This window comes from Daldinia vernicosa (genome assembly GCF_022497035.1).
Source record: "Daldinia vernicosa strain CBS 139.73 unplaced genomic scaffold F5Y00scaffold_1, whole genome shotgun sequence".
Taxonomy (NCBI): domain Eukaryota; kingdom Fungi; phylum Ascomycota; class Sordariomycetes; order Xylariales; family Hypoxylaceae; genus Daldinia; species Daldinia vernicosa.
In genome coordinates, this window is record NW_025953917.1 from 1269851 (window position 1) to 1293314 (window position 23464).

The 23464-nt window shown below is 47.8% G+C and overlaps 7 protein-coding genes across 7 annotated transcripts; 4 read left to right on the top strand and 3 right to left on the bottom strand.

Annotated features, from left to right (window-relative positions):
• Positions 1-274: 274 nt before the first annotated feature.
• On the bottom strand, positions 275-2859 carry F5Y00DRAFT_223102 (uncharacterized protein). Its single transcript, XM_048005830.1, has one exon. The coding sequence runs from the start codon at positions 2166-2168 to the stop codon at positions 672-674; it is 1497 nt and encodes a 498-aa protein (XP_047870362.1). The 5' UTR covers positions 2169-2859; the 3' UTR covers positions 275-671.
• Positions 2860-7014: 4155 nt separating this feature from the next.
• On the top strand, positions 7015-8583 carry F5Y00DRAFT_256928 (uncharacterized protein; the record flags this gene model as incomplete). The annotated part of the gene is made up of 4 exons (XM_048010485.1): positions 7015-7128; positions 7261-7614; positions 7684-8118; positions 8164-8583. 4 exons carry the CDS (start codon positions 7015-7017, stop codon positions 8581-8583), a joined length of 1323 nt encoding a protein of 440 aa, XP_047870363.1.
• A 1076-nt stretch (positions 8584-9659) lies between these two features.
• Positions 9660-11458, bottom strand: F5Y00DRAFT_7298 (hepatocellular carcinoma-associated antigen 59-domain-containing protein). Its single transcript, XM_048014073.1, has 3 exons — positions 10917-11458; positions 10412-10848; positions 9660-10331 (listed from the first exon to the last, which is right to left on the bottom strand). The coding sequence occupies exons 1-3, from the start codon at positions 11396-11398 to the stop codon at positions 10015-10017; spliced, it is 1236 nt and encodes a 411-aa protein (XP_047870364.1). The 5' UTR covers positions 11399-11458; the 3' UTR covers positions 9660-10014.
• A 168-nt stretch (positions 11459-11626) lies between these two features.
• F5Y00DRAFT_223112 (P-loop containing nucleoside triphosphate hydrolase protein) lies at positions 11627-15465 on the bottom strand. The gene is made up of 4 exons (XM_048005831.1): positions 12034-15465; positions 11891-11973; positions 11787-11817; positions 11627-11720 (listed from the first exon to the last, which is right to left on the bottom strand). Exon 1 carries the CDS (start codon positions 15294-15296, stop codon positions 12303-12305), a length of 2994 nt encoding a protein of 997 aa, XP_047870365.1. The 5' UTR covers positions 15297-15465; the 3' UTR covers positions 11627-11720; positions 11787-11817; positions 11891-11973; positions 12034-12302.
• F5Y00DRAFT_256930 (Acylphosphatase) lies at positions 11709-12176 on the top strand (the record flags this gene model as incomplete). The annotated part of the gene is made up of 4 exons (XM_048010486.1): positions 11709-11720; positions 11787-11817; positions 11891-11973; positions 12027-12176. The coding sequence occupies 4 exons, from the start codon at positions 11709-11711 to the stop codon at positions 12174-12176; spliced, it is 276 nt and encodes a 91-aa protein (XP_047870366.1).
• Positions 15466-15620: 155 nt separating the features above from the next.
• On the top strand, positions 15621-17301 carry F5Y00DRAFT_256932 (WD40 repeat-like protein; the record flags this gene model as incomplete). Its single annotated transcript, XM_048010487.1, has 2 exons — positions 15621-15883; positions 15933-17301. 2 exons carry the CDS (start codon positions 15621-15623, stop codon positions 17299-17301), a joined length of 1632 nt encoding a protein of 543 aa, XP_047870367.1.
• A 3597-nt stretch (positions 17302-20898) lies between these two features.
• On the top strand, positions 20899-22707 carry F5Y00DRAFT_7346 (uncharacterized protein). The gene has a single exon (XM_048014081.1). It carries the CDS (start codon positions 21334-21336, stop codon positions 22225-22227), a length of 894 nt encoding a protein of 297 aa, XP_047870368.1. The 5' UTR covers positions 20899-21333; the 3' UTR covers positions 22228-22707.
• The last annotated feature ends 757 nt before the right edge of the window (positions 22708-23464 follow it).

The window sequence follows — 23464 nt, forward strand, 5'->3', positions numbered from 1 at the left end:
GAGCAAGTTCACGAATACGTTGCCGAATACGCGCCATTGTTCCGCGTAAGTGTAAGCGATCCAGACTTATGTTTCTACGGGAGGAAAGGATATGCATTCGAGGAATTTCGTTATGTGAGCTATCATACTATCTCATGGGGGGTTTTAGAAGTAGAGGCAGAGGTAGATGGTGGTATGTAGGCGAGGCAGGCCCGCGGGTCTTATTGTTGTTTTCGGTAGATACCACAACCTATCATGGCCACAGGGATGCATAATGAACGAATTCATCTAACAGACAAAAGAAATTAAGCCTCAAATTTTGCGATGATCTAATGTGATCACGTTGGTATAATACCGATGGTAAATATCTCTATCCTGTTCCCGGATATCCATAGGAAGTTTCGGGCTTCGAATAGTAACGCCGTTGACTTCTTGTCTCCATGCCTTTCCCTAACCTTAAAAAATGAGAAACCCTATTCCAAAAAAATGATATGCCTGAATGGTTCACTAAAAATGACAAGTCCATAAAGACTAATTTTGTCTGCCCTTGGTATCATGTAAAAATCCTTCTCCCGAAACACGCCAGAACCCAACAAGCTAATGTGCCTAAACATAAGAAATATCGTCCTAATAACAAACGATTACCTTACCCTGAACGAACGAACGAACGAGCCTGTAACCTAGTCACTTCTTCAAATAGGAGTAACCACGGACCTAAATCTCGAAAAGCCTCCTCTCAATGACTTCTTTGTCTTCAGGCCATTAGATATCTTCTCGCCACGAGCGTGCATTGGTCTCAAGCTGTATTGGCTTTTCACCTTGACGTTTTGACGGGCCTTCGCGTCCCTGATGGCCCATTGGTCGTCCGTATTCTCCGGAGAACACCATAACATACCGCTTCCGGAGACGACGATTTCGTCGCCGCTGCCGAGGCGCATGATTTCTGTGGTGACGCCGCCGATGCTACTGCTACTGCCCTTTCGTGCATGACCTGGTTTCTCCTTGCCAGGTTTCCCTTCTTCGCGCGTGTCTAAGGCGCCTTCAACTTCCTCGCGCCTCCACCGTTTCGTCTTCAGCATCGCCGTAGCGAGGCCCCGGACGTCCTTTTCCCCATCGTGCGCGCTAAGCCAGATGCGCGCGCCCAGCCGTGTCGCGATCTCAGCGCCTGTAGGTACTCCCGCGCTGATATTGCCGCCGAGCCACCATGGATTTGTGACGCTGTCCATACAGTGCAGGAGGGCCGTTAGTGGGAGCGCTGCTTCGGCTACGAGATGTGATGTAACGTAAGGTGCGATGTAGTCGTATGAGATACCGTGAGGCGAAAAAAGGACTGATATTGGACGGATCATACCGATGGAGGTGGCGGGGCGAATGTGGCTCTGGGAAACGGATCGTGGGAAAGAAGTGCTTAAGCGTGAGTGCGCCGGAGAGGGGAGTAAGGTTGACGCGGACTGGACAGAGCGCAGGGAGTGTGGTGATACTGGTGGAGAGGGCGGGAGGAGGAAAGGATTAGGGGTAGATGAATTATTCGCGAGTAACATGTCCGAATCCTGCATAGTAGGCGTATTAGGGGTAGCAGGCGGCGAGGGCGGTTTCGATATGGTAGGGATACCGAGTTGTAAGTGATGTGTTGGTGGAGGTCGATACGTTATACCAATTGCGCCATGTAAACCAGCTAGGTCGCGTTTCTGCGGTATGAAGGCGACGGTGACTTCACCCCCTTGACCTCCGGGCGTCACAGGCGGGACGGGAATTCGCACTACAGATTGCTTTCCTGTCAACCTCGGGTCTTCCCATCGCTCTATCGTTCGAATCTTCTTCTGGTCGAAGTACTTCCAACTCTTGATCAAGCGTGCTGCCGCTGGTTCGGCGAGTATGATTGTGTTTGTTCCACTTGCTGGCAGTTGCCGGAGCGTAGCTTCATTGCAATGGTCGCTCTTATGTTGAGTTATGATAACAAGATCCGGCGGGGACGGGAGCTCCGAGAGCGAGGATATGCATGCTGGGTGTATGTGAGTCGTAATCGAGATCTTAGAGTGAAATATCTTGGAAGGTCCTGTTATCCAAGGGTCCAGGAGAAGTGTAAACGGCTTCGGCGTTACAATATGCTGTGCGAATTCGGGGATGATAGGCTCGAAGGATAGGAGAAAGGAGGCATCGGAGTTGAGGTTTTTTATAGTTAAGGCCATTGCGGGAGTCGACGTATCTAGGGGACTTGTCGTATAGACTCCCTCTTAAGGGGGTGGAAATTGGCTATCATCTGTTGTCGGGAGAGCTTAAAGTAGTTCAGTAGACCGAGGGTGAATGAGGGATGAGCTGACTTCAAGAGCTTCAAGCAGACTGGTAGACTGGCAGACTGGCAGACAGGATAAAGCAGCAAGAGAAAGTGATGATGACGAAAAGGAAAGTTAAGAAGGATCTAGTTTCAGCCCCGATTAAAGAGGGGGGAAGGTGAACTGTCTTACCGCGGGATGACTGGGTGAATGGATGATGAAGCGAGAAAGTAGGCGTACGAAGGATCGCGTGGGAGAGTAATATCTGTTAAGAGACACCCGCGGCTTAGAATCGGGCAATGATCGAAGTCCTCGTCAAACATTGATTGATCATAATAAATTCACCCATGTGATTGATATTGAACTATAATCAAAAGTTGGGATATACGAAATGCCCTTGGCCGCTTTCCCGCCGCTTTCCCGCTCTTACTACGTACCAAACAACACTTGTTGTGGAGGGCGAGGACATGTTTTAGACAATGGGTAGTTGGCCATGTTTCACTTGGTTCGAGCTGGGGGGTGAAGTGGATGCAAAGAGCTGTAAGCTAAAGATCTGCAGATGGAGTGAGATGTTTCGGTGTTTTGCTGCCAAGTCTGTACGACGCCGGTTGGTATTAATGCCGTCTGGACCGTGCCCCATACTTTGACACTTTTAACTTTCTTTGACAGGCAGACAGGTACCTATTTTCTCTTGCTGATTGGTCAGATTTTCAGTATAAGGTACCTACATAGCACAGAAGTGGCGTCGGGCTTAATCCAGGGTCTTTTCTTATATTATAGCTATCCTAAAATAGATATTCCTATCGAGTAGGTATTACACGTAGTCGTAACTGACTTTCCTTCACATTAATTATTAAACCATATGTAAAAGTTCAGCTATTTACCAGCTTATTATCGTCGGGAATTAACAAGTACCGCATGAAGATAATCATAATTTCATGAAACACCAGGTATACATACCTCATACCTCATACCTCGTGCCGTTGTCGCACAATTAGGAATGTTTTCTTTTCAATCGCTAGGTATATCTATTCGAGCATGACGTACAAAACAATATCACCTACCATTATTCAGATTCCCCAAGAGATAGCGATATACTATCATTCCTGTATGACAAGATTGCTATCTCATTTCCCAAATGTTCATTCCCTTAGATGCCGACTTCCACTTGCCATACCGATATCTTCCCGTCATGAGATCTACAGTTGCCCAATCAATTAGGGCCATGGCAATCATACAGCGCATTCCAGATTAGTTTATTGTTAAATTACCTGGAATGACACGGTGATCATGCGGATGACCAGGCACAGATTGCTCAAGAAGGTTGTTCGGCATGGAAGCTTTGTAATACAATATTGACACTTTCAGCGGCTCTACTGTAACTCACTCCAGTGCTGGCGTAGTACCTATAGAAGCATTGGACTCGTATCTCAGAACCAGCCTAATAGTAATATTAATAAGAGTTGGTTTATCTTGAGTCGGCATTAGGTGCTAGGTAATATACTACGAAGAAACATATAATTGCAAAGAGTTGAACCTCAACCTGAACAGCTGGATGTTCATGTACTATATACCCTAATTTCTTCACTTGAAGATTACCTAAAGCTTCATGATTTGGACATTGAGCTTTAAGTACGCGGATAGAGAAGCGGGCTGCTATAGGCATATCTCAACCCCAACTCGACGCAAAGCCTACTAGTACCGTTCGAGATATCAAGGTGTAAGATGAGTCTACCGAGGTTATATTGCTTTGACGACTGGTAACGCTTAACAATTCCGCTGTTGAGAGTATGCTATAGGTAGCTGGTCCTAAGAATGCAATTCTTATGATATGTCTCCAAGACAGAGGTCTTTCGATATTATCGATAAGAACGATTAGCTGTAGGCCTTCGTCATATTTTCTAGTTTTTGAGACCCGGTGAGGGGTAGAGGTGTGGTGCGCAGAGGTGTGCAGCACTTATACAATACATGCAATGTGCCGAGAATCGAGGTGAGAGAGGATTCGTCAATTCCTAAAGCTTTAACGGCACTCGGATCAGCAGTCACATAGCTTAAATAGGAGGTAGCTACCACAGTTGATGCAGCTTCCTCTCAAAGCTAATGCTTTAGGTATGAATTGATAAGGGATTATGAGAACACCTTCCTAGAGCTTAGAAGTAAATGGTAGAAGAAGCAAAAAAAGGGTTTGCAAGCTTGCAGTAGCGCACCCCCATCCACCCCACATCAAGCCGAGCAATCATGTACATATCATTATGTACCTAAGGTACATGGGTACTTAATGCTTACATACTGACATAGTAGCACAGCGCCCATGGAAGGAGCATTTTTCAGCTCTTGAAGGTGTTCCCGAATAAAAGTTTCTATTCGCGAAACTAAAATCAGGATACTAACAATAGCACAATTCTCGATCAATGTTTAACCACGATTCGATTCTCGTATAAAGTGCTCGTCCAGACATTAGTTGGCATTACCGGGCCAGCCTCCCGACTGGAAAGTCTTGGTGAAGGCGGCGCGTACAAGAAAAAAAAATCTGGCCAACTAATGCGATTGACCGGGATAAGAGCTTTCTACCACAGTTCTACTAACTAGTCGCATTAACAAAGAAGAGACTCGAATTGGGTAGCTACAATATATACATACAGTAGGTACCCATGTTCGGCTGCCACTAACTAGGGTACCTAAGGTAATCCCGGCTTCGTCTGGAATGAAAAATGTGTCAAAAAAAGCCACATCCGCAATCAGACAATCAGAGAAGCGATGGCGACGGCGGGAGCTCGTGTTCCATATCTGATGTCATAAGCTTACGAGCTTTAACCACGGGTTCTTTTCATGCTTCCGCCGACAGGTACAGCCAAGGAGAATACTTGCTTTCAACTGGTGAGGGAACAAGCAACATGCATGTGAGAGAAGCGTGCGAGATGGAGAACTTTGATAATGAAACGAGCCCGTCTGCCCGCTACCATGCTACCATACCAGCATACATACTACCCGACAGAGTCTTTCTTTCGATGCCCCGCCATTTCTCAAAGCCTCCACTCGAAACCTCCACCTATCGTATCACCTCCGCAAGCTCTGCTTGCCTGCTCAGCCAATGCCGGAGCTCTCGTTAGTAGATGGATGGATTCGGTTCAGTGCATCCACCTTACCCACCTGCAGTCTGCAGAACCCCTCGCCCCCCTCAAGCTTCCTGCTGCTGCTGCTGCTGCGGCGGCGGTACTGCAAGCCGGGGCTTTGCCTAGCTAGTACCTAGACAAGTATGTAATAATGCATTCATGTCTCGTGGGAAGCAGCTGGCTCTATTTGTTATACACCATGAGGTGTAAGGTCGCATTAAACCCGTCTTTTTACCATTTGAGGATCCCATACCCTGCTCCTGCTGCAGGTATTATGTGCTTGTACGTTTAGAGGCAACGAGGAACAGAAAACCTTGGCCTCTTTTTATTTAGCTTGCTTTATCTGAAGCTAAGAAGCTCGCATCGCCAAATTCCGTACAGCTAGACCTGAAAGCTCTAACGACGCTCTCAACTCAAAAGGAATCATTGGGCTCTCGGGAGGTGTTCTATTGCTACCGAAAAGTGTTCGCATCTTCAGCTTTTCTCTTTTTATTATTTGCATCATTGTTCTCTTTTCCCTCCGCCCGTCACAGAAGAAACCCCACTCCTAATTTTCAAATAGCCATCCGTCCCAGCCGATCCTCGATCGAGTCAGAAGGGAAGCTGTCCGGCCTGTTTAAAACGAGTTAAGAAAGAGACGGAGTGGGACGGAGCCAATAAAACGGCTCGCTCTCTCTCTTTGTCTGCTCCGATTCGAACTTGCCGCACAAGCTTGGATATTTTTTTTTTGTACTTACCTATGCATGTATCTACCATGTACGATACAATGCCTGCTCGTCCGCGACGGGATGCCCGTCTGTCTTTCACCCTCTTTGGTTGGATCATCTATCTTTTGGGCTGCTTTGGATGACAAGCTCAGTTTACCCTGTCCGGGGGGAGGCTTTGCTCTCTTTGTTAACAGCTACTTGATGTTCCCGCATTAATACCTTACTAGGTATGGTACCTATCTAGGATACCTATACCACCAGACCACTTACATACATATACATACGCGCATCTACCATTTACATCCCAGGTCCATCTACCTACCTTAACTTAAGGTAAGGTATCCCCCAAGGCCGTTGATCCAGCTTTGGTGTGTGGAGTACACAGGTAGGTAGGTACTTATTACACTATACATACCTCACCTTACCTTCTGACCCTGACTTGTTGTGGCCACTGGCCACCCTACATGTATTATTAGTACTATGTATTAGTACTATTACAGTGTTCCTCCTGTGTTCCTTGTGTGTTCAATGTTCCTTGTCTTCTTACCTACCGACCTATCTAAGCTGGGAAATTCCAGTACCGCTGCTTTCAGCTACCCTTCCCCCCTCCCTCCCAATAAGGTCACCCTTCCAGTCTTTCCTCTTTCTTCTGCCAACAACCACGAGAGAGAAGAGGCTTCGAAACACCTCATGTAACACCCGTATAGGAGCTTAGAGCTACCTCGGCAGAGCTGTCATTATTCTTTCTATATCGAATACAATTATTACATACCTGATCTTCAAGCTTCATAGATTTGGACTATCGTCAATTGGTTACTATTTGGTTACTTTACTATTAGTGGCGCTTCTTATCGTCGACATCGGTATCGACTATCGATCTTGCGAACTTCCCCCCCCGCCTTCAATTCCCGACCAGTAAATGGCGGGGTTGATTAGGTCAAGATGCCGCCTCGATCTTCCTTAACGTCTTCATTCTCTATTACCGACTCGAATAATGAAGTCGTCTGTCCTCTGAGAAACCAAGATGGCTCGAGTTGTCGCAAGCGCTGCATTGGCGTAAGTTGCAACATCTTCACTGACTCGCCTCCCGAAGGATTAAATTACGAAGAGTTATCGGGTTTCAACCCAGAAGCTATGTCGCAAAGCCTAGGAAAGACAATGTCTAACTCTCCATTTTGGAATAAATAGGAAAAGAGATATCGCTCAATGCAAGAGCATATTCGACGAGCGCATCCAGAGCATTATATTTCGAAGCTCCCCGCGACCGAGGAGAGCTTCTTACTTATGATTAATACACCTCCGTCAGATCGATCTCAAGTTCAGAACTCGGCCGGCCCACCACCAGGAAGCCTCGATCCGACTAAAGGCTATCCGCACGAGCGTCATGCATTTTCCCGAGACGCATCTAGCGCTCCGGGGACCCCTAGGAACCATGATGAATATTCTGGGGGCTCGCTTTTGCCGGCCGCGAGTGCCGCTGCGGCTTTGGCCCAGTTAGGTGGCCAGCACAAGTTCGAGACGGATTGGGGGGATAATGAAGCAGTAAATACTCACCTAACGTCACTATTAATCATTGATATATAGGTATCAATGCTGATTCTTATTTTGAAGGGCTGGCAGTCTGACAATGACGGCCGAAGAATACCGAGGAGTACAATTGAACTACCTCCAATCAATTTCGGAATGGAACCAACTAGCGAACCATTCCCTTCAATTAACTCTGCACCACGTAGGGACTTGCTCCCTTCAATTCTTTCAAATTCCCCGCCAGGTCGTTCGTCGACTCTTCCTCCTCTTCAACGATCGCTTGGCCCCAACCGACCCAGAAAGCAATCCATCACTAAGCGCGGCCACAAGAAGCAGAAATCTCGAGGTACCGCTAGCGACTGGCTCCGGAGAATCCAGAACGATGAGCGTCTTAAGCCGGGCGCGATTGATCGCAAGGCTCATTCCGTTGAGCCCTCGGCCGACTACGGCAAAAGGTGGGAAGACCTCATTGATGCTGCAGCCTCGGCTACAGAAGATATTGATGAAGATAGGACTCCTGTAAGTCGTGCCCGGCACATTCATTTTCCTTCTCTAACATCCCAGGTCCCCCAATCTCCTATATCAATACACCGAGCTTCCTTGCCCCCATTTCCCCATCAACATTTTCAAGGCTATCAAGCTTCTCCTTTACAACAAGCTCTTACTCCACCATCCTTTGCCCAAGAGATTCCAGAACCTTTCCCATCCGTCGAGAGTGGCGAGAGCGGAGAACACTTCCATATAGGAGCCTCTGGACTTTCAGATTCGTCGCCAGGCTTTTCATCCCAAGAGGTGCACATTTATTGTGCAGCGTGCCAGAGAGCGTCAAAGTTACGAGAATCATATGCATGTACGGAATGTATTTGCGGCCTATGCCGAGATTGCGTCAATATCTTGATGGAGGAACAAGGAGCCCGAAGAAAATGCCCGCGCTGTGCCACTATTGGTGGCAGGTTTAAACCCTTCCAATTGGATATCCGATGAAGCATCTCGCCACTATTACACTCTGTCCCAAGGATCTAGCCCAGCGATCCGGTGTCTTCCCCTTCCGAACAAGCATAACATCGTCAATGACTGTCACTCACCAATAGCTATATAAACGACATACCGCTAAGGCAGCTTATGGCTCTTACTATCCTACTATAGAACCCATTAAAGACCAGGCCGTGGGACTTGACAAAAGGCTAGATCACCAAGTGGGCAATCCGAGGCACATTCTAGGCTGAATGCTACGGTCTACGATATGAGTTTAGACTGAATCGAGTAACGCCCTGCTTTGGGAGTGTGGGCGGCCCTCATAAGCGGTCACGATTTCTTATAAAGTATAGGATTGGTGTACTTGGGAATGGGCATAGAGAGCGTTTGCATTTAGTTAGCGACGGTCATTCCGAATTGACTTATTCCGCTTCTATCCTCTTCTTCATTAGGGGACGATATATGTTGCTGGCCACTTTACATACCGGCATTTTCTTTGGTTATAGGGAGAGGATTGATTCCCCCGGCGCTCCACATGGGATATTTGGTTATGATATTTATAGTCTATTTGAAGGGAATCGCTATGTGATGGATTGATATGGGATACTCTTGTTTTAACGGCTGCAAGACTCGCACCGAATCGCAAGCTGGCCGGCTCTTTGTTTTATCTGGGAAAGAGACGATACGAACGATCTAGGTTAGGTTAGGGGGGCGTTTTACGGTTGAGACCCAACGTTACAAATAGCAATGCGATCATGAACATTACGTTATATCCGCTTAAATAGCCTAGTTATATATATCTATATATGTGAATGAAGAGTAGAACTCCAAATTCATTTGTTACCATGTTGCCGGTTATTTATCTCTGATGGATATTTCCTTAGGATCAAACTTCCCGGTTCTTATACTAGGATGGAATATTAGGTATAATGCGTAGGTACCTAGGTAGGTAGTTAAGTAAAATAAGTTCCAGTACGCAATTAAAGCCAAGATGGATCTTGATTATGTCAGTCTTAAAAAGACTCTTGAAAAAGGTAGTTGTTGCTTCGGATATAGTATTTTTGTTAGGTATATATATATAATAGCCTTGACGCTATATTTATAATAAACGTTGGGCTCGCCGACGAAGAAACCAATGTATGTATGTTGCTTTGCAGTTCTCTTTCCGTGTTAGTTACAGGACCAATATAAATATAAAGATAATAAAACAAGGTATGTATTGGGCGTGTATTCAATATACTCCGAATTTGCCCTCCCTTACTTAGTACGGGTGTACGCATAACCCAACGCCGCATTATTTATGTACCCAAACGTACACGACAGCCGCCCTCTCGCCCTATCACCCTCTCCTCGCTTTAAGGGATCTCATTTACTGAATTCTTAACGGGAAGCCCCGCATTGTAACTACCTAATATGAAGACAATCCTACCAACCCACCCCTCACCGAGTCTTGCCCTTGGCCTCCTTCGCCTTCTCCAGTAGCAAATTGCGCATGGCGGCGCGCACGTTGCGGCTCCCGCCGAGTTTGGGGCCCTTGAGAACATCTTCGTCGGCGGCGGCGCCGCCCTTGCCGGCGCCGCCGGGGCCGGACCCGGGGGGCGCGTTCGTAGGCTTCTTGCGCTTCTGCTGGCGCTGGGCCATGGCGTCCATGAATTCCCGTCGGAACTCCTCCGCGATGCGGTCGTCGGCTGCGCCGTCGTCTTCGGCGCCGCTGCCGGATGCGGCGGGGGGTGGGGTGGGTGCTTCGTATACGTCGACTGTGTGGGTGTGTTTTAGTATTTTGGATTACTTGCGTATGGTGGATGGGAAATAGAAGGAAAGAAAAAGAAAAACTTACGTCTGCTTTCCCGGAGTATCTCCTCGACTAACTGGTCCCTCTTGATATCGTCGCTGTTCCGCCTATTCCTCGGCCTCCAGGGCTTGCCATCCCGTCCGAGCCGTACCTTTTTCGGCCGGCCGCTCTGCTGCCGCTGCTCGTCGTCATCTTCGATAGCTTCGCCGTGCAACTTCCGCCTAGCGCGCTCCGTCAGCGCTTCGTTGCGGCTGCGCGCCTCGTCGCCAAGGTCGATCTCCATAAGCTGGCCTTGTAGCGCTCTATTCTGCTGCTCGGGTCTGGGTACCGCTGTCACCGTCGCCGTCGCTGTCGTTGGGTGTTGTTGTTGTTGTTGCTGCTGCTGCTGCTGCTGCTCCTGATTAGACGAGCGCGCGGCTGGGTTGGAAGAGAGCGCCACAGCGTTGTGTCGCCTGGCTAATTCGGCTTCTATATACTCCTCCCTTGCTCCATCAGCAGCTGCGCAGCGGTCGCGGGGGGTGCGCGACAAGATGGGGAGGACGAGACTCACATGTGCTTGTTTACTAGTTCTGCCGCCATACCTGTCTGCGGCGCAAAACGCTTCTTTACACCTGCCGCGATATCTAGTACCTTGTTCTCTTCCTCGCGGATCATGAGACTAAGGTCGTCGAAACCGTCTCCTAAACCATCGGCAGTGGCTGTTGTTGCATCGTTGGAACCGTGGCTGCTTCCCGCGCCGAACTTGACGCCGCCTAGTCGAGCCTTTCGCGCGTTGCGTAGACGTAAAACTTCGGCTACTGAGAGTCCCTTCTCTTCATCTTCTGCGCCCTCGCTTTGAATTGGGGTTGCGGTTCCAGTTTTTGCGGGTGTGTCTGATGCAGTCGGTGTTCCATCTGGTCGTGGCGTCTCTGCGGATCTTGATCGTTCGTCATCATCGTCGGTGGGTTCTGCTCGTTGTCTGTAGGTCTTCCTTTTCTTCCCACGGAAGATTACTTGAGGGATGGGTGTCGACTCCGAAGACGTGCTATCCATGATGATAGTCTATGTTGTTGCTGTTTGTATGTTTTGTGGTAATAAGAGAAGTAGGCTCAGGTACGTACACCGCATTGAAAGTCGAAGGAGGTAGGTATCTTATCTTACCTAAAGCATCGGATAAAGATTACCTAACTACCCGAAAATCTGCCGCTTATCGCTTCTCCACCAATACCGTGTCGATAAAGCTTCTCAGTCGTCATTGTACATGGACATGTCGAAGCTACAGTGTACCCTGCATGTGAACTGTTATCTGCCACCGTGCATACGATCTGCTACATACACCACGATAATCGATTGAAGCTTCAAAATGGCACAAAGAGTAAGTGATATATTACTCTAGATATAGCTAATATTAAGTCAATACCTAAACTAACCAAGATCATAGGTCTACTTTCTCGTCCACGGTCGAGTTCAAGGTACGGTCTCCACCACGATAGCGATTAAGCTACCGTATCGGTAGATTAGAAGACTGACGTCACAGTGCGATAGGCGTGAGCTACCGCTATTTTGCGCAGAAGAAAGCAGTAGAACACAGTATTACCGGGTGGTGTCGAAATACAGACCATGGGAAGGTGAGCAACTAATTCTAAGTAGGTCGAAATGACAAACCACTTATCTTTTCTAGGTTGAAGGCGAGGCCCAAGGACACGAGGATTCTATCACATCATTCCTAAAGGAACTCGATAAAGGCCCAAGGGGTGCCCACGTTGTCAAGTTAGACAAGGAACCCCGAGACGTACAGGAAGGGGAGGCACATTTCGAGGTACGAAGATAGGAGACGAGAGCCATGTTAAGTAATAGCCATGTTAAGTAATAAATTATATTCAACCAAGTCGTAAAATCGAATAGCTACTGCTACTCATGTAGATATCGTAATATTCCAAACATCGTCAACAAACTTCTAGAAGCCCCTGCCTTTCCTTTTCGCTACGGGTTTCTTCACGGCGCCAGAAGTAATAATCTTCTTGACTTCCTTGTTAGCCGCAGGCTTCTTAGCCGCCCTTTCCTCTTCTAATTTCTTCTGATCTTCATATCTCTGCTTATCTTCTGCCATCTTCGCCTCGATCTCCATCTTGCGGTTGAACTCGGTCTCTGTAATGCGCTTTTCTCGAGCCGAATACCCCTTCTCTTTTACCGAGTAGAACACGCCGCCCAATTCCGCAAGCCAATGGGGGTCGACCGATGTTACTGTTGACATGTACTCTTTTGACGTGAGGATAAGCTCGTGGTAGATCACGTAGTCGGGGAGAAAGCCAAGACCGTATAGAGCGCTCGTGGGGTGGAGTTGCACGGTGACTGATGTGCGTAGGTTGATATACTCTCCTATACCCTTGACTTTGGCTGCCTGGTGGTAGTAACCAGAGCAGATACACTTACGAATGATATCCCAATCCGTACCGCAGCTGACCATCTGCATCTTTTGCATTTTCATGATATCAAGAAGCTGGTCTCTGATCTCCTTTGCTCTCCGCAGTGACTTCGGGTGTAGGAAGTGGCGCGTACACCAACCATCTGAATAGCCGTTGGTCTTCCATTGCGAATACACGTGGAGATAAGTTAGATGATCGGACTCGGGCACGAAGAATTTCTCGCGCGCTGCATCAGACTCTTCTTGCCGTTCCTTAGGACGATAGAAGACGTTAGGGACGGAGAGCATGGAGACGATGGTAACCATTTCCTCGCTACAGCCATATTCTTCGGACATGATGAGGAGCTTTGCCAGAGATGGATCCATAGGGAAAGCGTTCATCTTAGACCCGAGATCCGTCAGCTCTCCAAGGTTGTCTAACGCACCCAGAGCCCAGAGGTCGAAAAGGGAGGTGGTAATGGTATCCTGTGGTGGCGGATCCATAAAATCAAAGTCGAGCAAGTCCCGGACGCCCAATGACTTCAATAGAAGCACCGTATTGCTGAGGTTAGTCCTCTGAATTTCGGGTATCGTTTGGATATAAAGTTCGTCCTTAAACGCCTTCTCGGTATACAAACGGAACGCTTTACCAGGGCCTGTTCGACCGGCGCGACCTGCACGTTGACCTGCATTCGCTTGCGATATTGGTGTAATCTGGAGCGTATCCATACCCATCCGGGGGTTGTATACCTTCAATTTCGAATAACCCGCGTCCACCACGTACATGATACCGTCGACTGTCAAACTAGTTTCTGCAATATTAGTAGCCACGATACATTTTCGCACCCCGGGAGGTGCCCGGTCGAAAATTTTGGCTTGGAGATCTGCTGGCATCTGACTATAAATCGGAAGGATACTGAGCTCTGGCGGATCGTTAAGGGCGTCTAAACGTTCTCGCACTAGTTCGCAGGTACACTCGATGTCTTCCTGTCCGGTCATGAACACTAAAATGTCGCCGGCGCCCATTGATACGTGGATCGCAAGCACTTGCTGAACCGCTTGATCGACGTAATCTTCGACCGGCGACCGATGGAACATAATATCGACAGGGAAAGTTCGGCCTGGAATGGTGAACTCGGGGGCACCACCGAAGAAATCCGAGAACCGCTTCGAATTCATAGTGGCAGACGTAACGATTAACTTGAGATCTCTTCGGCGTTGTAAGATCTTGTTGAAAAGCCCCATTAACACATCCGTATTAAGCGCTCGCTCGTGAGCTTCGTCCATAATTACGCACGAGTAACGGTCTAGGTCCCTCTCGTTAAGCGATTCTCGTAGTAAAACACCATCGGTCATATACTTGATGACGGTGTCTTTACTAGTACAGTCTTCGAATCGAATAGCATAGCCAACCGTACTACCCAACTTGACTTCCATCTCCTCGGCCACACGCTTCGCTACACTCATCGCCGCTACTCGTCGAGGTTGAGTGCACCCTATCATGCCTAATTTCCCGTACCCGTCTTCGTATAAAAACTGTGTAAGCTGTGTCGTCTTTCCTGAACCTGTCTCGCCAACTACTATAACAACTTGGTTATCTCGAATCACCCTTAGTAAATCTTCCCGGACCGCAAAGGCGGGTAGATACTCTCTCTGTTCCCTCAAGGTTTTGCTCTGGCTAAATGCGCTTGCGCCGTTGTTCTTTTTCATGTGCTCGCTGAATTTATTCTCTCCAGACTTGGGTGCGTCTTCTTCTGTTGCTATCGGTAAGGCGCTATCGCCTTCATCTTCTTTCACGCCCAAGACATTTCCAAGAGCGGTACCAGCCAAGTTAGTAGCCTCTTTGGCATGACGCTGACGTTCCCTTTGCTGCCTCCTTTCCCTCACCACGCGACTCCCTTTGCGACTGAATACAGCCATGTCGCTCTGATAGTCCCTAACAGCCGGAACTGGCTCCAGCTGCTTGGTAAACACAGTCCGTCCATCTAAAAATGGCGGTTTGAGGTCGTGGACTAGTAAGTGAACGCGAGTTCCCTCGTCATCGTCTTCGAAGTCATCCCCTAATGCACGTCGTTGGGCGACACCAGAAGTAAGCATACGATTAGTTTCCCAGGCATCGTTGTCCTTTTGCCTCTGTAGTTGGCGCGCATTCATATGTCGTCCGGATTTCTTCTCGACTAACTCAGCCTCCCGCTGTTGCTGCTCGACCCATGAAGTATCGTACGACCCAAACGGGTTATGGGAGTCGTCGCCAAAGGTATGCCCACCGGTCTCATCACCAGCATACCAGTCGCGATCAAGGGCATTCTGCTCATCTGCGCTCACTAGAGGTTCTGGACCGTCGAACGCTTGTTGTTTTGGGGTCGAGGCGTAGTTCGATTGCGCGCGAGGCGTGGAAGCGCGCGAGCTAGAGCCATGTTGGAAGCGGCCATGTGGTCGAGATGAGTGGCTCCGATTTGGAAGAGATTTATAGCGGTCATCGGAACGTAGGGGATTGAAATCGATTTTACGCCTCTTGGGGCTAAAATTCCCGTCCTCCCTATCCATCCCGAGGGTATTTCTATAGAATAAGTTGGTAGGTCGAGATAGTCTCGAGCGGTGTAAGTAGATCGTTAATTGAAGTCGCGGAAAGAAAACAAAAGGTAAAGATGGGCCCGGCGTCTTGGCATTAACTTTTAGTACTTCGTAGTTACGCTAAATTTCCTTATCGATCTTTTATCAGCAACTGCCCCGCTAAAATTTTATCTCGAATTTTTGTACCTCAAATCAGAAGTTCGCGGGGCTCTTTTTAGAATTCTTGCGCCGTACCGACCTATTTGTTTGGAAGCCTTTTTTTATAGACAAAACAAATAGAGTCGCTAGCAACCAATCATGTCGTCTATGATAACGACGTCCACTTGGGTACGGCGAGGCTTTGCGGCGCCGTTCCCTGCCAAGTACGACTTCGACGAGGCCGAATTCGACAGAATAGCCAACCTAGCTAAGCTACAATTAGACGACGCAAAGGAGGACCTAGAGGAAGCGCAAGAAGAAGGGGAAAATGGAGTGAACAGCGACGACGACGATGACGAAAAAAATGCGAATGAGCCAGATCACAAATCTTCAACGCAAAATGGAGAGGCAGAGGCAGAGGAGTAGGTCTGCTTTTGCATTACGTATAACTAGCTACTAATTCTGCCCAAGCATTAACATAGACGACGCGGACCTTAAGGAGTACGACTTGGAGCACTACGATGATGACGAGGAGGATGCTGAAGGCCAGCGAATGGACATGTTTGGAAACATCAAGTCTCTGGCATACTACGAATCCAATAAAGACGATCCCTACATCACAATACCCGACGGCCAAGACGAGGATGACGAAGATAGGGAAGAGCTACAGATTCTAGCCACAGACAATCTACTACTAGCCGCCAAGGTTGAAGATGAGCTCGCGCATCTCGAGGTCTACGTATACGAAGACGAAGCCGACAACCTCTACGTACACCACGACATCATGCTTCCTGCGATACCTCTTTGCGTGGAGTGGCTAGACATTCCCGTGTCAAAAAACAGCGTGGATAAAGATTCGGTAGCCAACTTTGTCGCCATAGGGACGATGGATCCCGATATCGAAGTCTGGGATCTGGATACCATAGATTGCATGTACCCCAATGCCATCTTAGGCCAAGGGAGCAACCCGCAAGAAGAGGAGAAGAAGAAAAAGAAAAAGAAGAAATCCAAGAAGGCCAACGACGAGTACCACGTCGATGCAGTTTTATCTCTTGCCGCCAATAGGAAACACCGAAATCTCTTAGCTTCCGCTTCGGCAGACAAGACCGTAAAACTGTGGGATTTGTACACGACCAAGTGCGCCAAGTCCTACTCATATCACACAGACAAAGTTTGCTCGCTGGCATGGCATTCTGTCGAGTCTACGGTGCTGTTGAGTGGAAGCTACGACCGAACTATTGTCGCAGCAGATATGCGAGCTCCCGAGGCCAAGGCTCCGCGATGGGGCGTAGAGAGTGACGTAGAGAACGTTAGGTGGGATCCCCATGACCCCAACTTCTTCTTCGTCTCTACCGAGAACGGAATTGTACACTACCACGACATCCGGAACGCCCCACCAAATCCTTCCGCAAGCAAGCCGGTGTGGACGCTGCATGCCCACGACGAGTCCTTGTCGTCCTTCGACATCAACGCACACATACCGGGATTTATGGCTACTGGCTCAACTGACAAGACTGTCAAGCTCTGGAACATCCAGCCAACCGGGCCCGCCATGGTCGTGGCCCGCAACCTAGACGTCGGCAGGGTATTTTCGACAAACTTTGCCCCCGACGCCGAGGTGGCTTTCCGTCTTGCCGTGGCAGGAAGCAAAGGAACGATGCACGTGTGGGACACCAGCACAAACGGAGCCGTACGACAGGCATTCGCACACAAGATCTCAAACAAGTCAGATGGGGAGATCAGGGAGAGGCTCATCGGTGTCCAAGAGGACGAGAGCTCTTCAGATGACGAGGAAGGTGAGGACGAAAACGGCGAGCCCGAATCCATGGATGAGGATTAGATACAGCCCATCGAGTCTGGACCGTGATGTTTCACGGGTAGATGCGTTTGGGTACAACAGTGAACAATGTAGTTAGGCTAACTCCGTCGTCGCACGACCCAGAATTCGTTTCTGGTTTCAAGAGTTCGCATGACCTAACAGGGTAGGGGGATTTATTTATATTCGTATCGGCCGACGGCTGAAACGAGAAGGAATGGGTGGTAATCTGGTCTAGGCTAGATCTTCACTGCTACTTAGATTACCCCATATGCTTCCTGTTGTACTTATCTATATGCGCGACTATATAGTCATTTTTGAAGACATTAAGCCGCACATTTGTGTTGAGAGATCATAAGATCTATATATTGATCACACGCGGTTCCAGTTACGTCGGAAAGCTGGACCAGATGTTAATTGATCGCCGTTATCATAAGATCTTGTCAATCCATATCTACTCAAGTTAGTGTAAGTGCCCGTGCGTTATGATCAGAGTCCGACGATTTGGATCCTTCATATCATCTTTATGGGACGTAAATAGTTAGGTTTAGATAGAGATCAAACTTGTAGATCCTGAACCTACCTAGGCAATCAACTTGATATATAAAACTGTAACCTGAATAGCTTCGACCATAGAATTTTTGAAGGCGGTTAGCACTCTAACAGATGGCTTAGCATGTGACATGTGTGACTACCTACCCCTATTACTTATTAAAGGTGAGGTGTGAAAAGCAATGCGAAACAGAGGAACAGTGTACATACATACCTAAGATACGGTATGCGAGTAATGTTTGCTGCTATGTACATAGATCGGAGGCTCGGGGAGAGATGTAGGGCTCGGGCTCCCTCAGAATTTCGCTATGCAGATGCAGGGAGAAATATTGAACCATTTCGCATGGGGATACCGATATGGCCGGCTCTGTTACCAACATCTCAATAAAAGAGGCGCTTGAACCGTCTGAGGCTGAGCCCGATTCAGCTTTCGCACCTGACGAACTCGCGCTTAGATGGACGACGGCATCGTCTCTTAGAACCAACCGCTCTCTCTCGGCGATAAAATCGGATGAGATCAGAAGAGGTTTGGAGGAGAGCGCCTGAATATGAAACACTCGAACAGCCATAGCCAATGGCGGATGGGAACAAGCATCCAATGAGGTTTTCTCCGCAATTAACGCTTTGCATGGCTTCGTCAGTTTCAAACTGCAGAAACCCCTGCTCTCACCCGATCAAGTTTGTTTCCTCTTTTTTTCTTTTCTTACCCTCTTCCCGAAGGGGGAAAGTCTTTTCGGAGACCCAGTTAAGCGATGCAATCAATTTGAAGAGTTCAAGGCAAGGATGATCAGGGGATGTGTCCACTCCCATCGATTTGCTCGGTGGATCAACGATGATTGATCGGATCCATGCCCACCACACGGGAGGGGTGAAAGTCCTGGGACATGAGCACGGTAAATTACACGGTTAGATGTTTTGTACAATCGCATTGAACAATGACAATGAGGTCTTTGTATGTGTATGCGCGATTCTGTATCCTGAAGAGACGCGGCCAGCTTTGTAATGTCTGACTTTGTGATATATGTGATCTAAGAGCATAGACGTCGTCAAAGGGAGGGCCACGTAACGGCGCAATCTTATGCTGCAGGAACGGGATGAGTTGTGCAGTAAAAAAGAATAGTGTATAAGAATGTATGTCATTGTGTAGCATCGGCGACGGAGGGTCAGAGGGTAAGGGCTCAGAGGATGATTCGAGGGTTCTTTGAACTCTCATGTTTGTCTTCATCCTACTGGTTGGTCTCGAACTGGTACCTGCATTTGGTGGCTGATAATCTTTGCTCGACGTGGCGTTGAGTGGTGGTAGTCGGGAGACATTGGCCGGGATGCCTAACTAATGAGAGTCAAGAAATAAACCGCTAAAGAGAACCTCTAGAGAGTTCGATACTTGATTCGCTAACCCGCGGCCTGCCGAGCTTTTTAGGGACCAGGGGCAACGATTGAGTCAGCCAATCCGCGGTCCCTTGTCATGAGATTCGCCTAACTGGGGTTCCCGTCCTGCGCTAACTTGCAAGTGGAAGCACGAAAAATCATTAGACGTCGCAGGGGTTTTTTGGATTCTAGGTCGCCGTCTCTAAATCTTTCAGTGCCACTGTCGATCGATCAAGTCTTTCTTTAGCTTGAATTAGGTATGTTAGTTAAGAAAGCCTACTGGGGAAATGGTGAGGGAGGATGCGAAACTGAAGCAAACAAAGAAAGGGAATATGATAAATGACTTAGAAGTGGACATAGAAATGGTTGAGGATCAAAGAAGTTGAAGATTGAATAGTTATGCTTACTGAGAAAACAAGTCTGCAAGTCAAGCTGGTGCGTGTACCTAATGTATGTAAGTGCACTAGGCATGTACCTAATATTAAAGCCCATGTGGGTTGTCAATGCCTTAACAAGCATAAGAAGAAAGAACATGCGAGGGTATTGTTGGTAACTAATACACCGATTATAAGTAAAGTTTATAAGAATTTGTATTGAAATACAAAGACCCTTTTAGTACCTGAAACTTGACTAATACTTTCGCCCTAAGTTCCCAGACTCCCTGTAAGTGGAGACTTAAGATGGGATATAGGCCTGTCTAGGGCTTCTTTTCCCCATGTCTTTCTTTTTTTCCTTCTCTTCTCCCCCAGTCCGGACCACGAACCCCCCCTGGGTGCGCTTTATTAGTATTATTGTCGCGGTTCCTTTTCATCCCAAGTGCATGCACTCCTTCACTTTCCACTCATTCTAACCACTTGCCCGTCTCGTTGGCATTATTCTTCCTATTCATTCATTCCTCTTCTCTACGGATCCTCATCCGAGACTCGTCGCCGGTCACGAATTAAACAAGTCTCTTGAGGCTTCGAAAATATTGTCCTTCCTTTTACACTTGCAAGGTATTACGACGACTATTGTCTGAATCCTTGATCTTATCAGGAACCTGGTTGTTTCACTGTTTCGTTCTAGTACATACAAACCCTTTTTTGACCAACCCTCCCAAAAGGCTGTTGGAAATCCATTTGAAAACTACCTAACCCTCTCTCCTTTCCAATTGTCAACCAGCTATTTCGGAGTTGGCGACAAATCTTGTGTGAATATACACAAACACCAAGACAAGAGATCCACATGCTACCAATATAAGGGAACTCGTGAGAGTTTGATACCATACTTCGATAAACCTTGGACGGTTATTCGACTACGATCATTACACTCACATTTCACTTTTGTGTGGTGTCTACAGCAAATCTCGGTGACCCTATATTCGCCTCGGCTTTCATATAGGGATTTAGGAATTCCGAAGAGGCGTCAACTAGGAACTCCGGGAATCTCTACGCCTCAGTGTCTTCGCCCGCAACTAGCGCATCTTGCACTTTTGCGAATTAAACGGCTAAGCGTTCCGCAACGGCAACCTTACATTCGCAACTACTCGATTTGGTCATCGTTGAGACCTGGACTCGTTGGTCATTCAACGTAACGATACACCTAGTCTGAGAGGGAAGACCCCGCGATCTCATAGGATCACATCAGGTTGTCTCGCCAGGACCCAACCACATTGTCCACCTGCCTAATTAGGGTAACATCGTCTCCTGCACAACCGTCCGTTAAGCGCGTCCAGAAGTGGTATCCATCACCGGCCGGAAACAGGTCGTAGTGTACTTACTGTCACTATATCCTTTTCACTCAACTTAGGGTTGTCACATTACCCGACTTTTACCAATATCAACTATCAACTCTAGGCTTTAGGTGTCGTATATACCCTATCGCCTTTCCGTGAAGAAAACTTGGCCTTCGAAGTGGATTGGTGCAGGCCGGAGAAATTTTATAGGGCGCAATTTTTACAAGACGGATTACCAGCTTACGTTAAGGGTAATCTTTCAAACTAGATTCCCGCGCCTAGGTGGCACAACATAAATCCAACGCCATACCTAGCATCCTCCCGCGTTTCGACTCATATTCTGGAAGTCTTCCAGGGTAGAGCAACTAGTCCTTTAGTTCTTTTCTTCTTTCACTAAGAGGCTCTTGAAACCGTCAGCCAATATGTCTCTTGCGCGCGCCTTTACGACGAGGCGAAAGCAGTCCTCGCAGGATCTGGGAGGAATGTTGCCGCAACGGAGCAATAGTACTGCTAAGATTAACTCTGCGGCAATTCGCAACAAGATATCTGGTCCTATGGCCCTTACCCACACAACTAATATGCTCGCATACAACGCACCGGATTTATATCCTCTATCAGAAACCTCACCAACCGAGTCCAGCAAATCCGACTCTTCTTCTTCTGATAGTCCTCGCACTAGCTCATCATCACCACCGACGAGCCCTGACATCCCAACAGCAGATCGATCTGTCACGCCAGAGCCCAATCATCTTTCGTGCTATTTCGTCGCTCCAGGCCAGCCCAAGACGCCTTCAAACACAAACGAGGCGCCAATCATCCCAAAGCGATCGCCATCACACACTAAGAAGGCATCAATCGATAACTTAGCAAACAAGTTTGCGCGCCTTTCCAACCAATCCGGAAAGTCCGTCTCCACGAAAGCAAGCTTTTCGCTTTCTCGCTCGTCATCGACCTCGACCTCGACGACAGCTACTTCTGTCTCATACGGTTCTTTCTCACGCAAACCATCTATAACTTCGGCTACGGTGCCCCCTATGCCTCCCGTAGTCACATCTCCACCTCCGGCCCGTCCGACTTTCCGCCGAGACTATTCCGAGGCCCAGCATCCTTTTGGTAACGAGCTGGCGCAGGTATCGGAACTCGCAGAGGAGCTGGGCGTTAAGGACAAGATGCAGGTTATCGATGAGGAGGAACAAGAGCTTCTTGCCCGAGGCCTTTACAGTTTCCGACCAGAGGATTACTTGGCTGAGGTACAAGGACTATTTGCGACCTTCTTCAAACCCGAACCGGCCGAAATGCAGCAGGTATGGATTTAAACCGGTACAAGTTGTGTTCCGCCTGAATCTCACTGCCGGAGGTTCGGGGGTAGCATTATATGCGGCATTTCAATGTATATATTTGGACGGTCGACTACGAGTCTACGCACAAACCTAGCTAACAAAAAGGTGTCGGCATACGGGGGGACCTAGCGATCAGATTTACGGGTTAAGTTGTGGAGTTTGGGGTGATATCTCGCTCGGGGCAAGGTTCGAAGAAGGGACCAAGGCGTTTGAGACAAGGTTGAAATTTGTGGTTTTAATACCCAGACACTTAGCACTAGACCTATACCGGTCATTTCTTCTGTTGTTCGTCAAGTTTGATGGATTGGGGTGGAATATTATTGTTTATGAAGCGCCTCTTACTAAGGCTTAAAGCAGTGTTAAGAATTGATGTGGACATATGCCCGTTTGTTTATGAATTACATTTACGTAGTGTTAAACGATGAAGTGAACATTATCTGCGCATGAATCTATGGCCAATTTATTCGAAAGATTTCTAGCAGTTATTCACGATATACAACCCGAGTTTACTTGTACCGTATCAACCTAAGAAATGAATCGATCCTGTTCCTCGATGTTGAATGGGTAACGGCCACGCGGTTGAAGCTATAATTAGAGTGTTGAGAATTTCCAAGTTTTGTATATTGATATAATAACGCGGCATGTTCCAGAGCAGTCTGCTAGCGATTAGGCTAATCTACACTTGATGGCATTATGTATGAGGTCTAGGGATACAAACGAATTTTTTTCCCAACACTCTCCATCACACGCATCATTCTTGGAGCTATCTCTGCACGGTATGTTACATAAGGTAGAGGTGACCCTCTATACAGTGGCATGATATATTCCCCGCACAATAGCTCTCTTGGTGCACAGTGGAGAGTAGCCCCTCATTGGATGTCGCCTTCTGGGCTAGTTCACGATAAGAATCTCCTCCTTCTTGTGGTATAGTATCGGTGTTTGGTATTATTCAAGCAGGTCTCAAAAAAAAAAAAATACGGCCGAGATATGGGAGATATGTACGCACATGTGCGAACACGACCCGCATGACTACCTACCTAGAGACATAACAACTGGACAACCCGCAGCTGTGTCCGGTGATATGATCCGGACTAGGTAGTAGAACAGGTAAGAAAACTATACAGATGTGTATAAATAAGCGCTCACTAAGTTTAGGTAAAGGGTAGCATGACGAATAGCCCAAGACATTAGACATCAGAACTTTATCTCAGCA